Source organism: Ctenopharyngodon idella, chromosome 3, assembly GCF_019924925.1.
Source record: "Ctenopharyngodon idella isolate HZGC_01 chromosome 3, HZGC01, whole genome shotgun sequence".
In the NCBI taxonomy this organism is placed as follows: domain Eukaryota; kingdom Metazoa; phylum Chordata; class Actinopteri; order Cypriniformes; family Xenocyprididae; genus Ctenopharyngodon; species Ctenopharyngodon idella.
Window position 1 is genome coordinate 33905101 of NC_067222.1, and position 20733 is coordinate 33925833.

General features: G+C 35.7%; 1 protein-coding gene across 25 annotated transcripts in view; it reads right to left on the reverse strand.

The window, feature by feature from the left end:
* Positions 1-20733, reverse strand: part of srcin1a (SRC kinase signaling inhibitor 1a) — a 118358-nt gene that overhangs the window by 78924 nt on the left and 18701 nt on the right. For 7 of the 25 annotated variants that reach the window (XM_051885424.1, XM_051885446.1, XM_051885435.1 and 4 more), the window contains exon 1: positions 456-762. The exons of 3 other annotated variants lie outside the window; for them this stretch is intronic. In XM_051885424.1, the coding sequence (XP_051741384.1) occupies positions 456-483 (28 nt within the window). In that variant the 5' untranslated portion in view covers positions 484-762. Of the gene's footprint in view, positions 1-455; positions 765-20733 lie in introns of those variants that run through there. 15 more of the 25 variants (XM_051885431.1, XM_051885437.1, XM_051885436.1 and 12 more) reach the window with 7 other exon arrangements.

Here is a 20733-nt window from a genome sequence, read left to right on the forward strand (position 1 = left end):
TAAATTAGTTAGTGATATTGATCATGTGACTCTTTGTACAGACGGTTAGATTTTCTTCCATTGAAGCTCGAGATGCTTTTTGGATCATCTTAAATCATACTAGAGAACATCAAGTTTCATCAGGTTTGACAAAAACTTCATGCAGCTCTAGTGCTGCTGCCATTAAAGCAAAAAAAAGAAGAAAAAAAAAGAAGCATTTTTAATTCAACTTTTCACTTTAATATGCTGTAATCAAAAATGTTGCATTTAATTATAAATTAATACAAAATAATTTTCTTAGATATTTGGACCCCAATGAACACAAATAATCTTCACAAGTAAGACAGAAAAAGTGCAACCATCCAAATGACCATATTACTCCCCCTGGCAAAGTCATTCCCCATTTCCGCTAAAAATTGGGAAAAATGGGAATATCGAGTTAAAGGTGAATAAGAAGAGAACAATTTGCATCCAACCTGGCTCTTCTTGTTCTTCATTGCTCATCACTTTTCCTATCTCTTCTGTCCAGCTTTACCCCACCATCATTCCAATCCATTCCCAAAACAGTCAACCATATGACTGAAAATGTCTAAGGCAATGACAGAGAAAGACAGAGAAAGAGGGAGGGAGGATGCGTTGGCTCTAGTTGGTTGGGTTGGTTACAGAAATCGCTACTTCCTGACAATCTCTCTCTCTCTTCTTTCTTGCTCACATCTCTCTCATTATTCACAGCTCACTGCATGAAGAACAGAAAAGAGGAAGAAAAAAGCTTTTCCCTCCTAAAACTCCAGTGTATGTGTTTATGAGCATGTGTGCAGGAGAAAGATTTAATGTGGGTGCATTTGTGTCTGTGCATGTGAGAAAATGAGCAGACGGTGGTGGTGTTCAGTCAGTGGGTGATGGATAAGGTGGGATGTGTCACTGAGGCATCAGTAATATCTAACCTGGCTACCTGACAGTCCTACTGAGAAAACACACACACACACACATTTTTTCTATCACGGTGGGGACTTTCCATTGACGTCTACTGTGCCCACAGAGTGGTAAAACCTGACCCACACACAAACACACAATAACTAAGGCATACTGACATATTGCATTATTATACCCAAACTTTTAGAAAAAAAATGTGCAAAAATTGCACCTCTAGGGGCACAACAACTTGTCATCGGGGCAGTACCCTTAAAGGGATAGTTCACCCAAAAATGTTATCGTCATTTCCTCACCCTCATGTTGTTCCAAACCTGTACGAGTTTCTTTCTTCTGTTGAACACAAAAATATATATATATATTTTAAAGAATGTGGGTAACCAGACAGTTAATGGCACCCAATGACTTCCATAGTATTTTTTCCTACTATGGAAGTGAATGTCTGGTTACCCACATTCTTTAAAATATCTTCTTTTGTGACCTATCCCTTTAAAGTGGATGTCTAGGCATTGTGAATGTTAAATCTCCACAGTGAACTGTCAGTTTTTGTAAAACACTAAACGCACATACAAGATTTTTTCCCCCCTAGGGAAATATTTCCAAGAATCAGACGATTCCCTTGATACCAGCAGCCTTTATTAACAGAAGACAAGTACAGGCCTCTACACTGTGATCTTCCAGCGCAACATAACAAAAGCTGATCAAAGAACGATTGTTTCTCTCAATTTCACTTTTCTTCAGGCGGCAGTTCTACTGAGAAACTGACGTCCATAATTAACAAGCTTCAGACAGGTTGTTGTCCTGATTTACCTGTCTGCTTACTAACTGTTCCATCACCAAAACAATCTTTTTCAGATCTTCTTTAAAAGAAGCAAACCTTCTGTTAGGTCTGCACACAGGGCATCTTTATTGATGAATGTCTAGTGCGTAGGAGGCTGCAGCAGCGTTTGGATGTCACTAACAGTGGTAGATTTTTTCCACCTCTGCTTAAAGCAATCATTTCTCTTTCCATCACCACTGAACTCACTTTATCCTGCAGGAAACATTGCTCAGCATGGAGGTGAGCAAACACACTTCAACAAGCACACAGCAGACCCACAAAGTAAACACATAATATGTGAAAAGTATGAGAACTGCTTTGTCAAAAATATGCATACAGCAATGAGTGACTGATACTTCCAGTAACTTTTCAGCAGCATGACCCTGAAAGAATAATACTCTCATTTTTTTGCCCACACTTGGCTGCTCTCAAAAGATTACCACTTTGAAATATTAATGAAAGGTTTGTAATTAGAAAAACACTGAATAGAAATCAGGTTGGTTAGTGAACCCTCTTTGCAGCTAAAGAGGTTTCAGTATATTGGTTAATGTTTTTTTTGTTTTGTTTTGTTTTGTTTTTTTTACTCTTGGGCTATCACAAAATGAGTATGGCAGATATTAAGGGAATATTGGATGGCTAAATTACATTTTTGGCCAAGAACAGCTCTTTTAAGCATGAGTGCGCAGACAGCTCACATCCTGAGGTTTAGACCCAGCTCCCCAGTGCTGTGTTTTAATTGGCCAATATCAGGACCTACATATATATTCCACAAACATTTAGAATAATTAAGATTATAATCAGCATATTAGAATGATTTCTGAAGGATCATGTGACCTTGAAGTCTGGAGTAATGATGCTGAAAATTCAGCTTTTTTTATTGGGTGTATAAAAGAGAGTTTGTGTCTCTGTATAAGAGAGAGAGAAAAAAAAACAGGCCTCAAAAGTTGTGCTTTGGGAAACTAATGATTAAGTGTTTATTTTTAATTGGGTTGGAGACAGCGAGAACAAGAGCAATGAGTTTCAAACGATGAACTTGAAGAAAGTCTTGTATGTGTGTGTACGTGTTTGTGTTGGAGACAAACCAGCTTTGGTAAGCATCACTCGTATTTTTTTCCTCATAGTTCCACAAGAGAATATCGCTTTAGGGAACTAACACTCACACAGAGAGTTTCTAAGGGTTGATAGATACAGAATCTCACGATTTTCATTAAAAAAAATAGTTTTCTGTTTGCATATTCATCAAGTGATATACATCAAGTGAAACACCCCCGGAGGTAGCAAGAGTTAATTTCTGTAATTTATGTGCATCCTGCCAGTGTGCTCTTTGAGCACTGAGGTCTGCCGTCTTTCAGCAGAATTAACAGATGATTCTTTAATTAGTGCAGGGCTAAAACAGTGTGAGTCCAAACTAACAGCCATTTAATTACCAGTCACAAACACACAACATTGATGTACTGAACTTTGAGAGAGTGAGTGTGGGTATACTGTATATCTCTGGGAATCTGGCTAAACATTGGGTTTAAAGCTAGATTGACTGTTTCTTAAACAAAGCCACTTTTATGTCAGAGGGGTTGATTTTTAATAAAACTAACAGATAGTGTCTTCAACGTATTGGATGACTTGAGTTCGAGTCCCCCCTCTGCTTCCTGTCTGCTCTATATACTGTCCCATACAAATAAAATGGGAAAAAAAAAAAAATATATATATATATATATATATATATATATAAAATTTATTTAATTTATTATTTCTATCATTTTATTCATATTTTAAGATCACAAGTCACACGTATATATGTCTATTATATATATATATATATATACATATATACACAGACACATATATGTGTGACTTGTGATCTTAAAATATGAATAAAATGATAGAAATAATAAATTAAATAAAAATAATTAAATAATAAAAAATATGAAAAACTACTAAACTACTAAAAAAAAATACTTATTTTTTTAAACATCTTTTTTAGTTGCATAACTTGTCAAATTATAACTTTATTAAATAAATCACTTTATTAAATAATTTCTACAACAAGCAATAAATTTGGCACTAACAAGGTGTTCACAAAGGAGATGAAGTGAGATTAGATATGACATGTGATGTATGAAAAAAACAAAGAAAATCAAGAACAATATCACCTGTGAATGGATGCATAAAATGCTAGCTATGAAGTTACCTCAGCAAGACAAATGAGTCAGCCATTTTATGCCAAAAATAAAATAAAATTCCCCCAAAAAAATAAATAAATAAAATAAAATAAAACAACAAAACAAAATAAAACATAACAAAACAACAATTCCATCACTGTAAATTCCACAATACATCATTTTACACTGTAAAAAATGGCCATGATTTTAACGGTAAAGGACTAAAAATGCTACGGTGAAAAACAGTTAATTGGTTTACAGAAAGTTTCCGTACTATATACGGTAAATAACTGTAGTAGATCTAATGGTACATTTAATGTAATTTTAAGGTAAAATACGAGTAAATTTACAGTTTTTGGAAGTGAAAAATAAAATAAACAGTTAAGAACCGTAATTATTACAATATAAACCTTTAAATTATACGGTTTTGAACTGTAAAATAGTAAAAAAAAAGTGCTGTCCCGTAAAACCTAAAACGTTGCAACCTTTTTTTTTTATGGTAAAGTTATGGCAACCACAGCTGCTGTTTTTTTACCGTAAATTTTATGGGAGGTTTTTTTTTTTTTTTTTTTAACAGTATATTTGTTATGGAAATAACACTTTGATGGAAAGTTGTTTTTTTTCTAAAAGTGCCCATAGTTGAAGAAACGAATATTTCTGTGTGAGAGAAAAAAATAGGGACATAGAAACAGAGAGATACAGAGTATCTAAAATCTAATGTGTTTTCATGGCGGTTTTCCTTCCTTGGCAAGCTCTCAGGGACTGATAACAAACTCAGAGATACACACACTCACACCTCACCAGACAACACTGTGAGACCACGAAGACTCCCAGTCAGCCCAGACGTCTAGATCCAAAACAGTGCTGAATAATTTAAGGGCTACACATGGCAAGGCTTAAGCTTTTCTGTGGACAACAGTGGAGCATTTCAGAAATCTTACAACAGAGCAGCACATGAGGAATGATAAGAAAACACGGCAGTGGCAGTGACTGTAACTAAAATAAATTGCAGTGACTAAAAAAGAAAATATTCCATAACACTGCAAAGTTACTGACCATTCAGATGATTGGCCAGCAGTCTTTCTGAGATGTGTGTGGGTGGGTGTAATGTCTAAACATGTCTACATACGCTGGCTGATATACAAATATATAATGGTGTACGTGTGAGCAAACACACACTATATGCATATCAGTAAACACATATGTTTATGTTCTAGGCCTAGACTGTCTTCCACACCATGGATAAACACCTACGAAACTATTAAGGGTAAAAGGGCTTTCAGCAGGCAGCCAGTAGCTCAGCATTTCATGCCAGAGCAAATGAGAATTGTATTTTGGAAAAAATTGCAGCATCAAAACAGCATGTAATTATCTACAGCTGCCAGACGCTATTATCGTCACATACAACAATTACGAATTAAATCAGCAAACGTTAAATGACACATTTTGTGAGCATATCTGCATGGCAGGAGTGCATTATGGGTACGTGTTTTGGCTGATACAGATAGGCTGAATGTGTTCGTTCTGTAATGTCTCATCCTTTTTAAAATGTTTTCCAAGAATTTTGTTGTATTAACATTAAACATTTATGGCGAGTTGCGCACACACACAAACAAGCACAAAGTGTCTCTGAATGCTAAGAATAACAAATTCAGCACAGCAAAAGAATGTCACACATGGAAATCTGTCATGTAATGCATCAGTCACACAACAAAACACAGATTCACAAGCACACATTCTCACACACACATCTAGGCAGCATGAAATGAAGAACTGGAGATTTTTCAAACTGATTTTTTCAGTTTTTAAGGGTAAGGTTGGAAATGTCAGCTCTATATATAAGAACATGTGTGCGCGTTTGTGTACAAAACCACGTATGCATTACATGTGTCCATGTGTTCGCCGAAATATAAGGCCATCTGGTGAGCACAAGACGCAACCTCTCTGATCTGAAGTCTACAGAACAATGTGTCACACAACAATGTGTCAAGAAATCATAATTTCTCACGCCACTGGCTTTGAAAAATATAATGGTGGCATTAACAGTAGACTGTCACAGAGCTGCACTTGACACACATAAAGCTCAAAATAGTTGAGCTGAATTACCAAAGGACCAAACGCACACACACCAGAGCTTGTTCATAGTGTCAGATAGACAAGCTTGTGCAAACACCACAAAAACATTATATCACAGCAAAATAATTAGCAAATATGTCTAAAATATAACACATTGTGCACACTGCCAAACAAACTGTGCTAATTTAAAAGTTACTTTGGTTTCTCAGCAACTAAAACATGACATTGCAGCAAAGTTCAGGCGGTTATAATGAACTGAATATTAGCATATTACAGTCAAACCAAAAATGTATTCAGACACCTTGAACATTTCATTCATTCATAATACAGTTTATTCACTATAGTTTAAAAAAATGGTAATAATATATAACAAGATCTCAGAGTTAAACTGTGTCAGAAAATATTAATCTTAATTATGTCAGATAACACTTCAGCAAAACATGGTCAGGTCAAAGTGTCTGAATAATTTTTGGTTCTGAATTTTTATCAATTTTACTGGTAGGCCACTGTATGAAGAATTTTTGGGTATAATATGTCACAGTTTATCCTCACTTACATAAATGAACTATAGTGTCCTGCACCTACTAGTAAAAATATACCAAAAATGTCTGAATAATTTTTGATTTGACTGTATATATATATGCACATATACACATATATACATATACACATATACATATATAATATTAATCATATTTACACAGAGTAATAAAAAAAATTAGAGAAATAGACATTTTTATTTTATGGTATCATTGATATACATGTTACATGTACTTACTACAGTAATAACAGTAAATTATGCATAATTACAAGCAAGTAACCCTAAAACACATACCAATCCTAACCCTATATTGTACATTCTTAATATTACTCAGTACTTATTTGAATATTACAGCTTAAAATAAAGTGTAACCGAATAATAACATATATGTTAATTATATTAATACAGAAAAATAAAAAATAATCATATTATAATAAAATAATAATAATAATAATGAAAAAAAGAGTGAGAAAGCACAAGAAATTAATAAAAATATAACAAAATATGTTAAGAAATGATTGCTAGCTAAACCGAGATTCAGAAACGATGAAAGGATTGAGGATGAGTGACACTGACAGATGAGCGATTGATGGAATAAAAAGAGGATGGAAAAAGCATAAATACATATAAAATCTTATGTAAAAATGCATAACTAAGAGCTTGACCACACACTTGTAAGTCTGACATAACAGAATGCACTCTAATCACACACACACATATAGAAGAGCGCGTAAGAAACAGGCATCTTTGAGGAAGACTGCGCTGTCACTTACTCATTTGAACCGACAAGGATGATAGTTAGTCCATTAGCTTTGGAAAAGGACATGCTGAAGGAATCCGGTGTAAAGAAGCCATTATTCCAGCGGTGTCCGGCTGCACTCATGAGTCTGTGTGTGTGTGTGTGTGTGTGTGCATTAGAGTGTTACACTCATGTGAGGATGCTGCCGGTGCGTGAACATGTGAAGAGGGCAGAATGTGACACCAGCGGAACGAGCAGCCAATCAGAGCGTGCGTTCAGACAAACAGGGCACTCTGTGACTTTCTCTCATCCCTTACCCCTCTTTCACCTACTTTCCCTCTCTTATTTCCCTCTCTTGCTTTAGGGGAGAAGTGAAGAGGGTGATAATGGGAGACTGTCCATCATGCTAGTGGATGACCCAGATTCAGAACAAGAGAATGAGAATGGAAGAAGGGGCTGGACGGAGTAAAAGAGAGAGAGTATGAAGAGCGAAGAAAGAAACGAAGAAGTGGGGATGTAGCGTGGCCATGATGATTCGATTAGCTGATCACGGAGTGGAAGAGATGAGAGATCCTCATCAGAGGAAAGAGGGAGGAGAGAGAAAGAGGAGAAATGGACAGGATGAGAAAGAGTGTGTGGAAAGGAGGAGGAGTTCTGCAGCAACACACAGCGCCTCACTGTGGCAAGCACACATGACACATACACACGCACACACACATGCACACACACCTCCTGCTAAATAAAGATATACTATATAGACTTCTATTGATTTGATATTTTTACAGCTATTTATAACGGCTACAGACTAACTTCACCCTTACCTGAAAACAAAACTATTATTTTAATTAAGTTTTTATTTATTTACTTTATTTAAAAATAATTAGTACTTTTTATTGACCTCATATTAATTAAAAGACTGTATATAATAATAATTTGAAAAAAACTCATTTGTCACACCACAGGACATTCATAATGAACTAGTGAAGACAACATGATTGAAAACTCTAACTTATAAGAGAAATTATAGCTTGTCACAGCATAAAAAAATATATAAAAATATACTTATAATTTTAATGTAATTTATAATTAATTATATTTAGTACATTTTTATATGACAATGATAATATTCATCTACATGTATTGTAATAATTATTACAATTATTGTATTGTATAATTATTATTGTATTAAAATAAATGTTCAATAATTTTTGTAATCAAACAAAAAATGTTTACACAGAATTTACATGAAAAATAAATCTAATAAAATGTACACTTGAATGAATCAATTTGGTTATTTTATTAATTCTATTTTATTACAAAATTTGTTTGATTAAAAAAAAAATTGGACATTTCATGAATCAACAACAAATTTACACATAAGAAGTGACCTACTCTAAATGATTTTGTCAGTAAAGGAACACAAGCTTGACAAGCAACAGTCATTGATTAGAAAGCCTCAGTCAGCTGAGATCAACACTGACCTTTTCCAACACAATGAAGCGTAAACTTTGACGCAAAAATGTAAATGTCTAAGAGATGAAAGAAATGAGGCAGAAACGAGACCGCATGACTGCACAATGTTAAACAGAAGCAATGCAGCGCTCATCAACACCAATATACTGTAAGACTTACATTAAACACATGCTCTCAGAACAGCATCACTGCAACCAACACAATCTGTACCATTTTAGACAGCAACAATGCATAATATGCAGTAAACGCAAGCATTTATGGTAACAGAAGAGTCAGCATTATTTTCAGCACCAAAGACAATTCCAGGTTAGTCTAGTTTATCAGCACCATGGACAGCTCTAGTATACCTCTCAATGTAAATAGCAGCTCCTTCAACAGCATTTAAGATCTTGAAGATAAGCTCCATGTAGAGGTGAACAAATGATTGGGGCATTTTGTATACACAATGCAATTATCATAGTCCTCTTATGAGTCTATAAAACACATACTGTATATGCTGATGACGAGCATTCTGTCTGGCGTGCACTAGAATCAGCTGAAAATGGGAATATGTTAGAGGGATGAATGAATAAATAAAAGTAATGGAGATTCAGATGGGAGAGGCACAGTATGTATAATCATGTAAAGATTGAATGATTGCACTCTCAGTGGAACAGGAAGAGAGCAATCTTTCTCAAGCGCCGTCCTTCACATGCCCTTCAACTCGCAGCATCTTTTGTTCTGCTTCCTTGAGTGTTTTACACCACTTTTTAAGAGAGGCATATCATGTAGATCAGGATTTTTCCTTGCTTTTTTGAAATACAACAGCCTGATGTACTACTAAAAAAAAGAATCCAAAGCTTCCCTAGAATTTATCAAAATTAAGCTGCAAAAAGGAGTCGTTCAACCATCTTTATCCCCAAAGTGAATTTCAGTTTTGCAAGACACTTCAGCAGCATGGATTGTCACTGTGTTACAGTGTAATGTAGGAAATAAAGTGGGGTAACCAATTACAACAGAGAACATTTACATATAGATTTAAATGGATAGTTCACCAAAAAAAAGAAAAGTATGTCATCATTTACTCATCATTTACTCAAACTCCTGTTTAAAGGTATAGGAACATACAGTATGAACATATAAGAAATATATGAATATATAAGAATATTTAACGTCTATGGAACCTTTACATTCCACAAAAGGTTATTTATAGCGGAAAAAGGTTCTTTAGACTTTTAAAATGTTCTTTACATTAAGAAAACATGGTTCTTTTAATGGGTTAGTTCACCCAAAAATGAAATTCTGTCATTAATTACTCACCCTCATGTCGTTCCACACCCCTAAGACCTTCGTTCATCTTCAGAAGACAAATTACGACTTTATTCAACAATATCTAGTGATGGGCGATTTCAAAACACTGATCCATGAAGCTTCGAAGCTTTACGAATCTTTTGTTTCCAATCAGTGATTCGGAGCGTGTATCAAACTGCCAAAGTCACGCCCCCCAGTGGTGAACCACTGAAATTTCGAAACACTTTCCACCTAATGAACCCTCGTTTACTGAAAACACGTGACTTTGGCACGTGTTTGATACAGTTTGATACAGGCTCCGAACCACTGATTCGAAACAAAGATTCGTAAAGCTTCGAAGCTTCATGAAGCAGTGTTTTGAAATCGGCCATCACTAGGTATTGTTGAATAAAGTCGTTATTTTGTTTTTTTGCTGCACAAAAAGTATTCTCGTCGCTTCATAACATTAAGGTTGAACCACTGTAGTCACATGAACTGTTTTAAATATGTTTTTAGTAGCTTTCTGGGCATCTGAAAGTGTTAATTATCTTGCTGTCAATGGAGGCCTCACTAAGCCATCAAATTTTATCAAAAATATCTTAATTTGTGTTCTGAAGATGAACGAAGGTCTTACGGGTGTGGAACGACATGAGGGTGAGTAATTAATGACAGAATTTTCATTTTTGGGTGAACTAACCCTTTAAGAGCTGTTCACTGAAAGATTATTTAGGGAACCAAAAAAATGGTTCATCAATGGCATCACTGTGAAAACTCCCTTTTAAAACAGTTGTTTTTATGAGTGTATATTTGCAAACACAGCATGATTAAGAGAGTGGAAAAAAGGTCATGTTAAACTAAATGACGACTCCTTTGGAGACTTGAGATGAAAAATTATATGTGAACATTTTAAAAAAAGTAAGATTATTGACCTTACAGGATTGGACTTTATAACCCAAAGAAATTTCTGGGTGAATTCGATATCAAAAGATGTTTTCGTGTCCACTGTAAGAGGAAAAAAAAAAAAAAAAAAAATCAGTGTTTGATCACAGCAGTGGAAGTGATTTAAGGCTGGGATTTGTTAAAATAAAATGGAACACATGTATCTGATCGATTCTTTCTTTTCCAGGTTGTACTCCTCCACTCACTTTTTCTCCCTCTCCCTCTCTCTCTTTTTCTAGTAGGTAGTATCTTTATATTGAAAAGGACCCCATCACCCTCTCTGTCTCTATTGTGCTTATCTCTATCACACATACTTCTGCCTTCTCCTCCTTCCTCCCCTTTCTCTCTCCTCATCTAAACCAAATATCGCTCCTTTCATTTTCCCTCTCCTTCTTCGCTTTGTTTTTTGTTCACTTTGGGGACAAAGAATAAGTAATCTCTGCATCTTTTCAATCTGTCACTCAGCCGGAGAATGGCAGAGGAACGGAAAAGAGGAAGGGAAAAAAAGCACGACTGAGGAGAAAAGATGGATGGGGTCTTTTGATTTTAGAGTGCTTGTTAATTTTCCCCAGCTGTCGTTCACAGAGAACGGCGCACAAACTGCTATAGATAGATGCCGATTTAGTTAGCGGCGTGGCATACTTTCATGAGTCATTATGTTGAAAAGAGCCAAAGAGTTCGTAGAAAGTTGATGAATCTTTTGTGACCCTGAAACCTTTGATCTGACATTAGCAATTTATAGCTTCAGTTTGATGTGATGAAAAAGACTAGTTTTGTTGGCTGATATCTTTAAGATAAACAGTCAACAACCTTAGCAATAGGCAATCGTAACACAATATACACACAAAAATCACATAAGGAACGAGTTAGAGAAGGACAGGTAGGAAGAAATATCAGACTAAATGACAGATGATCTGGTGTTAATTATTCTGTCCAAGAACCGCCCACTTAGACAAGAGACTGTCAGACTGACAGACTAAAGCAACAAGCCACAGCAACATTTTTGTATGCGCTGTTTGGAGGCAGATTTGGATTTAGATGCGGAAACAGATTAAACCACAATCATATAATAAAACATTTTATACATAATAAATTGACTACATAAAATACATTTAAATAATGATGCTGGAGTCTCTGTAAACTGTTATTATATAAACAATACAATAGTTTGCACAGACTGCCATGCCACTATGAAGTATTTATTATATTATATTATATTATATTATATTATATTATATTATAATAAAACATAATATTGTTTACACTACCATTCAAAGGTTTGGGGATGGTAAGATTGTTTTTGAAAGAAGTCTCTATGCTTACCAAGGCTGAATTTATTTGATCAAAAATACAATAAAAACAGTAATATTGTGAAATATTATTGCAATTTTTTTTAAATAACTGTTCAGCAGCCATTACTTCAGTTTTCATAAATCATTCAAATATGTGATCTGAGACTATGAGCTGCCCACTAATCCTACCCCCTAAAATCTATTTAATTTAACACAACATGCCTCATTACTGTGCGTTGAATCACTGAGCCTTAGCAAATCAGAGAACCTTTAAAACTACATTAAATCCGCACTTGATTAGCTCACGACAATCCTTATTAGTTTCTCTCCATTCATATAAAACACAAAAGTCCCCAGGAAGGGAATTTAGGTGGAGGAACATTAGCTAAGTTTTCCTGTGCTCACTAATGCTCTCTGAAAGTCATGACCAATCTGTTTCCTGCCACCGAAGGCTGCGTGTGACTCATTCCTCAGAGTCTGGATAGACCGCAGAGCACATGAGAGGAATATAACACCATCCAGATTCAGAAGTTAGCGTAAATCACTTCAAATCATGGGATCCGACAGGGCCTCCAACAATGCTTGGTTATTTTTAATGCATAATGAATGCATTTACAATATGGCATAGCTGGTGTCAAGTCAATAGCCTGTTACACAACACCTGGTACCATTAGTGGCACCAAAAAAGTGGCACCAAAAGTTTACCATATAGTCTAGATAAAACATGAGGTGCATGAAATTTATTGTAAAGCTTGTGCATGTTACCATGGCTATATAATATAAATCTTATTGTAAACAGATCTACAAAAGAAACCGCTTTTACCTATGCAAAGACTGCAGCACTCCGAATGATCTAACTCAATAAGAAGCAGTGGATTGCTTCATGGTTCCCCATGGTAGTTTGGTTCTGGCATGCTCTTCTGATGTGCTGCACTAATTGGCCTGTGCTGTCAAAGGCCACATAGCATAATATGAAAGAGGAAAGTGCCAGCTTCAAAAGACATCAGGCAGAGCGCCTGTAGTGAGAAACCTACTCCATCTCTCCTCACTGTCACATTCATTCCATCATTCTTCCAGATCACTGTTGCACAGATTTAATTTCCTCTTAAAGCCCTCATTCATAAAACAAATGGGTTTCAATGCTTTTGAAGCACTTCAGATTCAACAAATAATCATTTGTATCATTTACAGTTGAGTTGACTATAGTTTTTTTGAAGTTATATGCTATTATAGCTTCTTCAGATTGGTTTTATTAATAAATCAACAGCACACACACAGTGGAGTTCAAAAGACTGAGACCACGCTGAAAATTTGAACATATTTTTGTGTTTTCAAACCTGGATTTCAAAAGAATTAAAAAATTTAAAACAAATATTTTAGATTCTGCTCTATTTCTAGGTCCCTAACCAAAGAAGTAAATTACTCTTGTAATTGTGACTCTTTGTACAGATGCTCAGATGTTCCTCTGTTCTTAGACTCAATTTTAAAGAACACTTTATGCTTTTTTTGTTTACTTTATGCTTTATTTATGCCAAAAAGTCTCTATATAAGGAAGAAATGTCTTAAATGATTTCATAATACTTTCATGTCTAACGGGTAATGTTGTAGGGCTGCCCCCGAGTAGTGGACTAACCGTTAGTCGACAAAAAAAATTGTATTAGTCGCAGGAAAAAAAAATCCACAGGAAGTGGCGAAGTCATGCAGTCTGTGACGAACAGATCATTAACATCTAGTCTGGTAATTACAGTACATCTGGCAGGACATACAAATGCTCACCTATCAAATATGGCTTGTAATCTGAAACATGTAAGTAGTAGAAACTTTATATGGCCACTCGCTTTAATGTTAACCTAGAAAAATGTGGGCTATTCAAGTGTTTGTGAATAGTAGGAGCTGAATAGTAGGAGCGCACTAACTGACAGTTAACATGGAGGCGCCGGTGCGATCACTTGCACTTAAAATACTCCGTCATTTTTGGTCATACAGATAAGAGTAATACATCTTTTGAATCTGTGAAGAGTCTACTTTTATTTGTGTGTGCTCACAATAACAACAAAACGTTGTGCTTTTGTAAAATAATGAAAGCAAACAGGGTGTGTTTTCTGCCATCTCTCTCTGTGAACTTGAGCGCGCCCAAAAAAAGAAAAAAAGAACCTCCATGTAAAACTTGCCTCTCAGACATATATCTATAGAAAGCAAAATGTCTACTTTTAAATGAACCAATTGAAGTGGAAAACAGATATTCTCAGGTTATGTAATCCATATGAAAAGTACATATAGGCACGTCCACTGCTGCGGAGATGACGAGTCAGCATTGCCAACTTCATCACTCCAGCCGAAAATACAGAAAACACTAGTTTATCAATTAATTATTAAAATGTTAAAGCAATCTCCTTGCTGTTTTTCCCTGAAACATTCATAATCATTACTTCTGCCGGTGCGTTGTGGCAAGCTTTATGCGTGAGCTTGAACGCTGATTAGGCTATGTAGGCATTAAAGGCTCTTTATTATGATTTATATAGTTTATTAATAAACGTGCGATTAGTCGACTAATCGCTTAAAATGACTACTAGTTGAACAGAAAATCTTTAGTCGAGGGCAGCTCTTGGGTTTTCATGTTTTATGGGGACTTTTGTGGGATTTTTATACTGTACAAACTGTATATTCTATCCACTAACCCTAAACCTGCCCTTCACAGAAAGCTTTCTGCATTTTTACATTTCAAAAAAAAAAAAAAAAAAAAAAATCACTTTGTATGATTTACAAGCTGTTTTCCTCAAAAGGACCAAAAAATGTCTTCTCCATTTTGTCCCCATAACGTAGGGTTTACCAGGAGCACACGCACACACACACACACACACACACACACACAAGGAAAATGCCATAGAGCACAACATTTATCTCAGGCCTGCTAATGATGTGTGCAAACAATTAAGAAAAAGACAAAAGCTTTTCTATTCTTTGTCTCGCAATCCAAACACAGCACAATCTAATCTGCACAGCAGACAGAGAGAATAAAGCCGCTGTCTGTATTAAAGTTCCTCTATGAATTAAAATCATATTTCACATTCCAGCACAAACCAAGAAGTAAAACCTCCAGCCACTTGGACCTGATCCAGAAACGCCCTGGTCAAAACTTACTGCATGGAGGCGAGTCTGAAGAGTAAAAACCCTCCCCGTCCAGCCCAAACAGCAGGTAGTCTTCCTGCAGCATGACTATCAGTCCAAGAAGAGTAGGATGTGATGTTATGCTACAGCACACTGTTCAAATGGACGCATTTAATGCACCATCCTCCCATGTGTGTGTCCATATATATGTGGCCAAGTGTATTAGGAAGGGGGAAGTGCTATACATAATGGTGTAGACACACATATAGTTTAAGCACTTACATCTGCACTGTACAGCATGGCTATTCTGAAAAGAAACACACACCAGAGGGCACAGAAGCACTTAGGTTAAACCTGTTCATTTCTTTCTAGAGGAAGGATGACAATTGAAAAGAATGAACAAGGTTACGCTAAATACATCATATATTAAATGCTGTATTTGGAGTCACATTTAAACTCAATAATTGTAGAAGGATGCAAATTTTAGGGACAGTACACTGAAAAAATAGTCAATGCATGTCAAACAGCATGCAGTAAAAATGACAGTTCTCACTCACACACACACACACACACACACACACACACACACACACACACACACACGAACGTGTGCTAAAGGTTGATCCTTGCTTTTAAATGACAGAATTAACCTCTATTCAACCCCAGGGACAATACTGAAAACACATCAACAAAAAACAGCAGCCAAAAGCCAGTCATCAGTCGCTCAGTAAACACAGCTCTTCAATCCTTCTCTTTTTATGTTTTTTCTCTCCTCTTCCGCTCTCTGCCAAATTACCTCCTTTCTGCTGCCTCCAATTAAAGTGATTATGAGACTGTGGCTGCCGCATGTGTGTATGCAGAGAAAAGAGGAATAACATGCTGATTATAGCTAATAGAAAATGTGCATGTGGCTGCGGTAGTCAGTGTCTTGAAATGGTGTACCAGAATTTGTCCATCTATCATTTCTATGCATTTATGTGCATGCATAAACATCTGTGTGTGTGTGTGTATGTGTGTGCTTTAAGGCAACATAATGGCAACTGCAACACATCCGTAATGTGATATGAATCTGAAGGAAACTTGAATGAAACTGAAGGAAAACATTTTTATTGGAAAATGATATTTGCAAGGACTTGCATTTCATCCACTGGGATTTGATTGGATCGTGAAAACATTAGGCAGTCCATTAGGCTATGAAATTATTAATTCATATTTTTTGTGCAGCCTTAGTTATATCATTTCAGAGGCAGTGAAAGTTATTTATAAGTTAAAAAGTGATACATTTTTGTTCAATTTACCATAACATGCACTGATGAACACCCTGGACAAATATTAAGAGAGTAAATAGGGATTTTAAAGATTTATGTGAGTGTTAGATGACAGCAAAGGTAATCTAAATGTAAAATAGGGAAAATGGGCATGCACAATTAAATATCTAATATCAATAATCTATTTAAAAAACACTGTAATATCAGATTTATTGGTATGGCACAGATATATTGTGCATCCTCAAAACACTTTCTTATATTCAAACTAAACATGCAGAAACAACCAAGTCATTAAAACATTGTCATTATATTTACACATTCATTTGGTGATGCTAGTGGCGCAGAATGAGTGCCACATTTAAACTCTCCCAGGAGATTCACAGGTATAATAATATCTTTAGAGAACACATTTACAGCAAAGAAATGGTAGGCTTCGCTCACTAGAACACCATACATGCTGAAGGTCGAGTTGACAGAGCACAGCTCACAGCCATGTAGAGAACAGCAGGATCTGTGGCTCAGGGCTCCATGTTGAAGAGTGGGCGGACATTGGCTGTCAATAGTCTTTATGCACACTGAACAAAAGATGGAAGGAATAATCCAGAGGGAGAGAGGAAAGAGAGATGGCAATATCACAGCAATTCATGTGTCAAACAGAGAGAAGAACAGGAAGGAAGGAGAAGAGAAAGAGAGCTAAATCAATACTGTTTTATATGCTGTGTATGTAAAAATCAGATCATGCAGGACAGGGGGGTAGGATGAGTGGGGAGGAGAGGAAATAGCAGACACAAATAGGTACAGTGCTATTGGTGTCCTTGTTTGTTACGAGGAATTCATTCTCACTTACACATACTGTACACATTCACACTGAGCACTGTGAACATCACTGCCACAATTAGATCTTAAATTATTCAAGGTGAACTAAATCCCAACTGAAAATGCAATTGTTTAGTATTACTACTGTTATTTTCAAAATAAGATAGATGCAAGTGGTTACCAATGATTTTAAGGTAAAATCTTTGACAGTGAAAATGTGCTGGATATTATCAAAAGGTCAGGTGTTCAGTTTCTGCACAGCGAAGCAAGTGAGGGTGAGGTTTAGGTTTGAGCTTACTGTAGTGATGTTTAGGTTAGCACTCGGACAATGTTTAAATGCAGCACAGTGACATTAATTTGGTCCTATTATGCTTTTTCAATTTTAGTTTGTGTGTAATGTTGCTGTTTGAGCATTAAAAAAAGATCTGCAAGGTTACGAAGCTCAAAGTCCACTCCAAAGGGAGATATTCACTTTAACAGAAAACACTTTTCAAGAACTGCAACTAAAGGCTCATTTGGACTACAACGCACTTCTTCCAGAACTTATGAAGCCACAATGTCACTCATTTAAATAATCCTTGTTCATGGAATATGCCAAAAAAGGGGCGATGCCTGGTTGAGCTGAGCTAGAGAAGACGAAGAAGACCTGCTTTAGTAGCGTGTTGTTGCCATTAGGGGTGCAACGGATCGTAGTTGATCCGTGATCGGTACGAACCAGGTCCCACGGTTCGGAATGCATGTGATTCGTGGATTAACTGCATTAGCCATTATATAGTGAAAGTTTATTATTTGCACATTTTTGTAAGTCTTACCAATTTAAAACACTTAAGCGTTTCCAAACAATTCGAGCACGCTCACAGAGGCGCCTTTCAGATGGCGAGCGAACACATAATCGAGCTCTGTTTCATGACTCCTTGCGCTTGAATGGACACATACAAACAAACAGATCTCAAAATCCCCGTCTCGACAAGTATTCTTGTATATAGTCGGTTATGAAGTCTTAAGTGAGATAATTCTAGAAAGAAACTCGGATATGTTTCATCATATTGGTTCCGTGCATTTGTACATTATGTTACATGCATTTAATGACAGCAGCCTAAAAATAATTGTCATTAATTGTCAACAACTTTACCAATGATTAAACTATATTTAATTTATACAGTGAACACTATGCAGTGTAATTACAATTATTATATGTATATTATTACATTTCTCTACTACTGTAAGACCTAACTTTATTTGTAACTGTTCTATAGTAGCTATTCATCTCTGTTTTAATTTGTGTATTCTTATTTTTACTGTCTGTTCACTTGTCTTTAATAATGTTTGAACTTTATTAGTCAGGAGTTTTTGCTGTGGTATCAAAGTACTTAAAGTGTTCTTTAAGTAATAAATGGGAAGCAAAGTTATTTGTCTTAACACCCCCCATTTTAATTTGTATTTTTTTTTTTTTTTTTTTTTTGCTGATCCAAAAAATGATCTGATCCATGACTCAAAAACCGTTATATGATCCGAACCATGAGTTTTGTGATCCGTTGCACCACTAGGTGCCATGTCGAAGAAAAGCTGTTTTTACAGCCTGGTCTCTTTGTTAATATGTAGGTAAGCAATAAGGTACAAGAGGCTGTGCTGTATCGTGAATGAGTCACTTATTATAAAATGGTTACCACACAATACAAATATTAAAGCCAAAAATATGTATCAATGCAACTTTCACTAAAGCCTTCCTTCTGCCGGAAAAAATAGTCCCTGACCGTGAACAGCAACAGAAGTTACATTATTACGGCATTAGATGGCAGTAAAGACTGTCTTTATGAGTGTGTCAGTCAGCAGCGAAGACTTTTACATTGAAAAGACTGAATTGTTTTGAACACGGAACAAGACACAACTGACAAATGCTTTGACTAGCGCTGTCAGTCACGGGAAAACCCCTTAAAATGTTAAAAGGACAAGATAATACATCGGACATTTAAACAGATTTTTTATTATGAACATAGGACTGACCTGAAGGAAAATGCTGAATCTGAATGCAGGTAATAAACTCGCTCACTCGATCTCTTTCTCACAATACTCTTCTACATAATACAGTAATCTTCAATGAACAATATCAAATGAGAACAAACAGTTTACGTTGCTAAGAGTGGTTGCTAAGGGTGTTGTGTAGTGATACACAGAACCGCTGGGTGAAGCGGTCATAGACGTGTTTTATCGTGAATAAAACACAGCTATTGACCAATCAGAATCAAGGACAGGAACTAACCCTTTTATAAGTATTAATAAGTAACTTTCAAAGGCACAAAACATACATTTTTGTACGTTTGGATAGGTGCTGAAACGTACAATATGAATGTATTGGCAGCATTTAAACGTAGCATTATTACGTTTTTACAGCGAAAAAAAGAAAAAAAAAATTATTTCATGTCATAAAGATGTATAATTTTCCTTTTATTATTTTATAGATAAATGTAAGATCCCTAGGCCCCAACCTGAACCTAAACATACCTATTTTATACAGAATATTAAAAGAATAAAACATAATGGACATAAATGTGTAGGAAAATGACAATTTTAGTAACAATATAGCATTAAAATTGTTGTTTGTCTGTTATTCTTTTATTTATAACGGTACATAATCACAATAATTTATTTATTGCGAAAATGTCAAAAGTGTTACCAAAAGTAGTTCAAATGATGATGATTTGCAGTCACAGTCCTCGTTGGCGGTAATAGTTTTTATGGGGTACAGAGCAGAATTTAAGTTATTAATCCATGAAAATATGAATCCGGCTTCTCTCCGTGAAGGTGCGCACTTATTTCAAATGTCTATCCACTGAAACACGGCAATGTCGCAATCTGTGACGAAGCAGGTGAGAGCCAATGAGTGTCCGATATCAGTGATGTAAACCATAAAAGAAATTAAGAGTAATCCCTTACTTTACTTTTTCAAAGGAAAAGTAATTAAACTACAGTAATTACTAACTTAGTAGTGAGTTACACCCAACACTGCGTTAGGGTTCAGATGATATTTTGGTTCAGTGAGGTGATGTTTATGTTAACATTCAAAATGTGTTAGATTCAGTGCTGTGGCATTTATGTTAAAATTCAGAATGAGTTTATGTTCAGCCCAGTGATGTTTACGTTAGCAGACTGGGTTTAGGTTCAATGCAGTTAGTCACTGCGTTCATGCATACAGGAACTAATCAGGAGCTATTACCATTATGAAGGAACTTACATGAACAAATGATAATTTAGTGTTCAATAGTGTTTAGGTTTAGCACAGTGACATTTGAGTGAGTGTTTATACAGTGTTTTGTTTAATTGCAG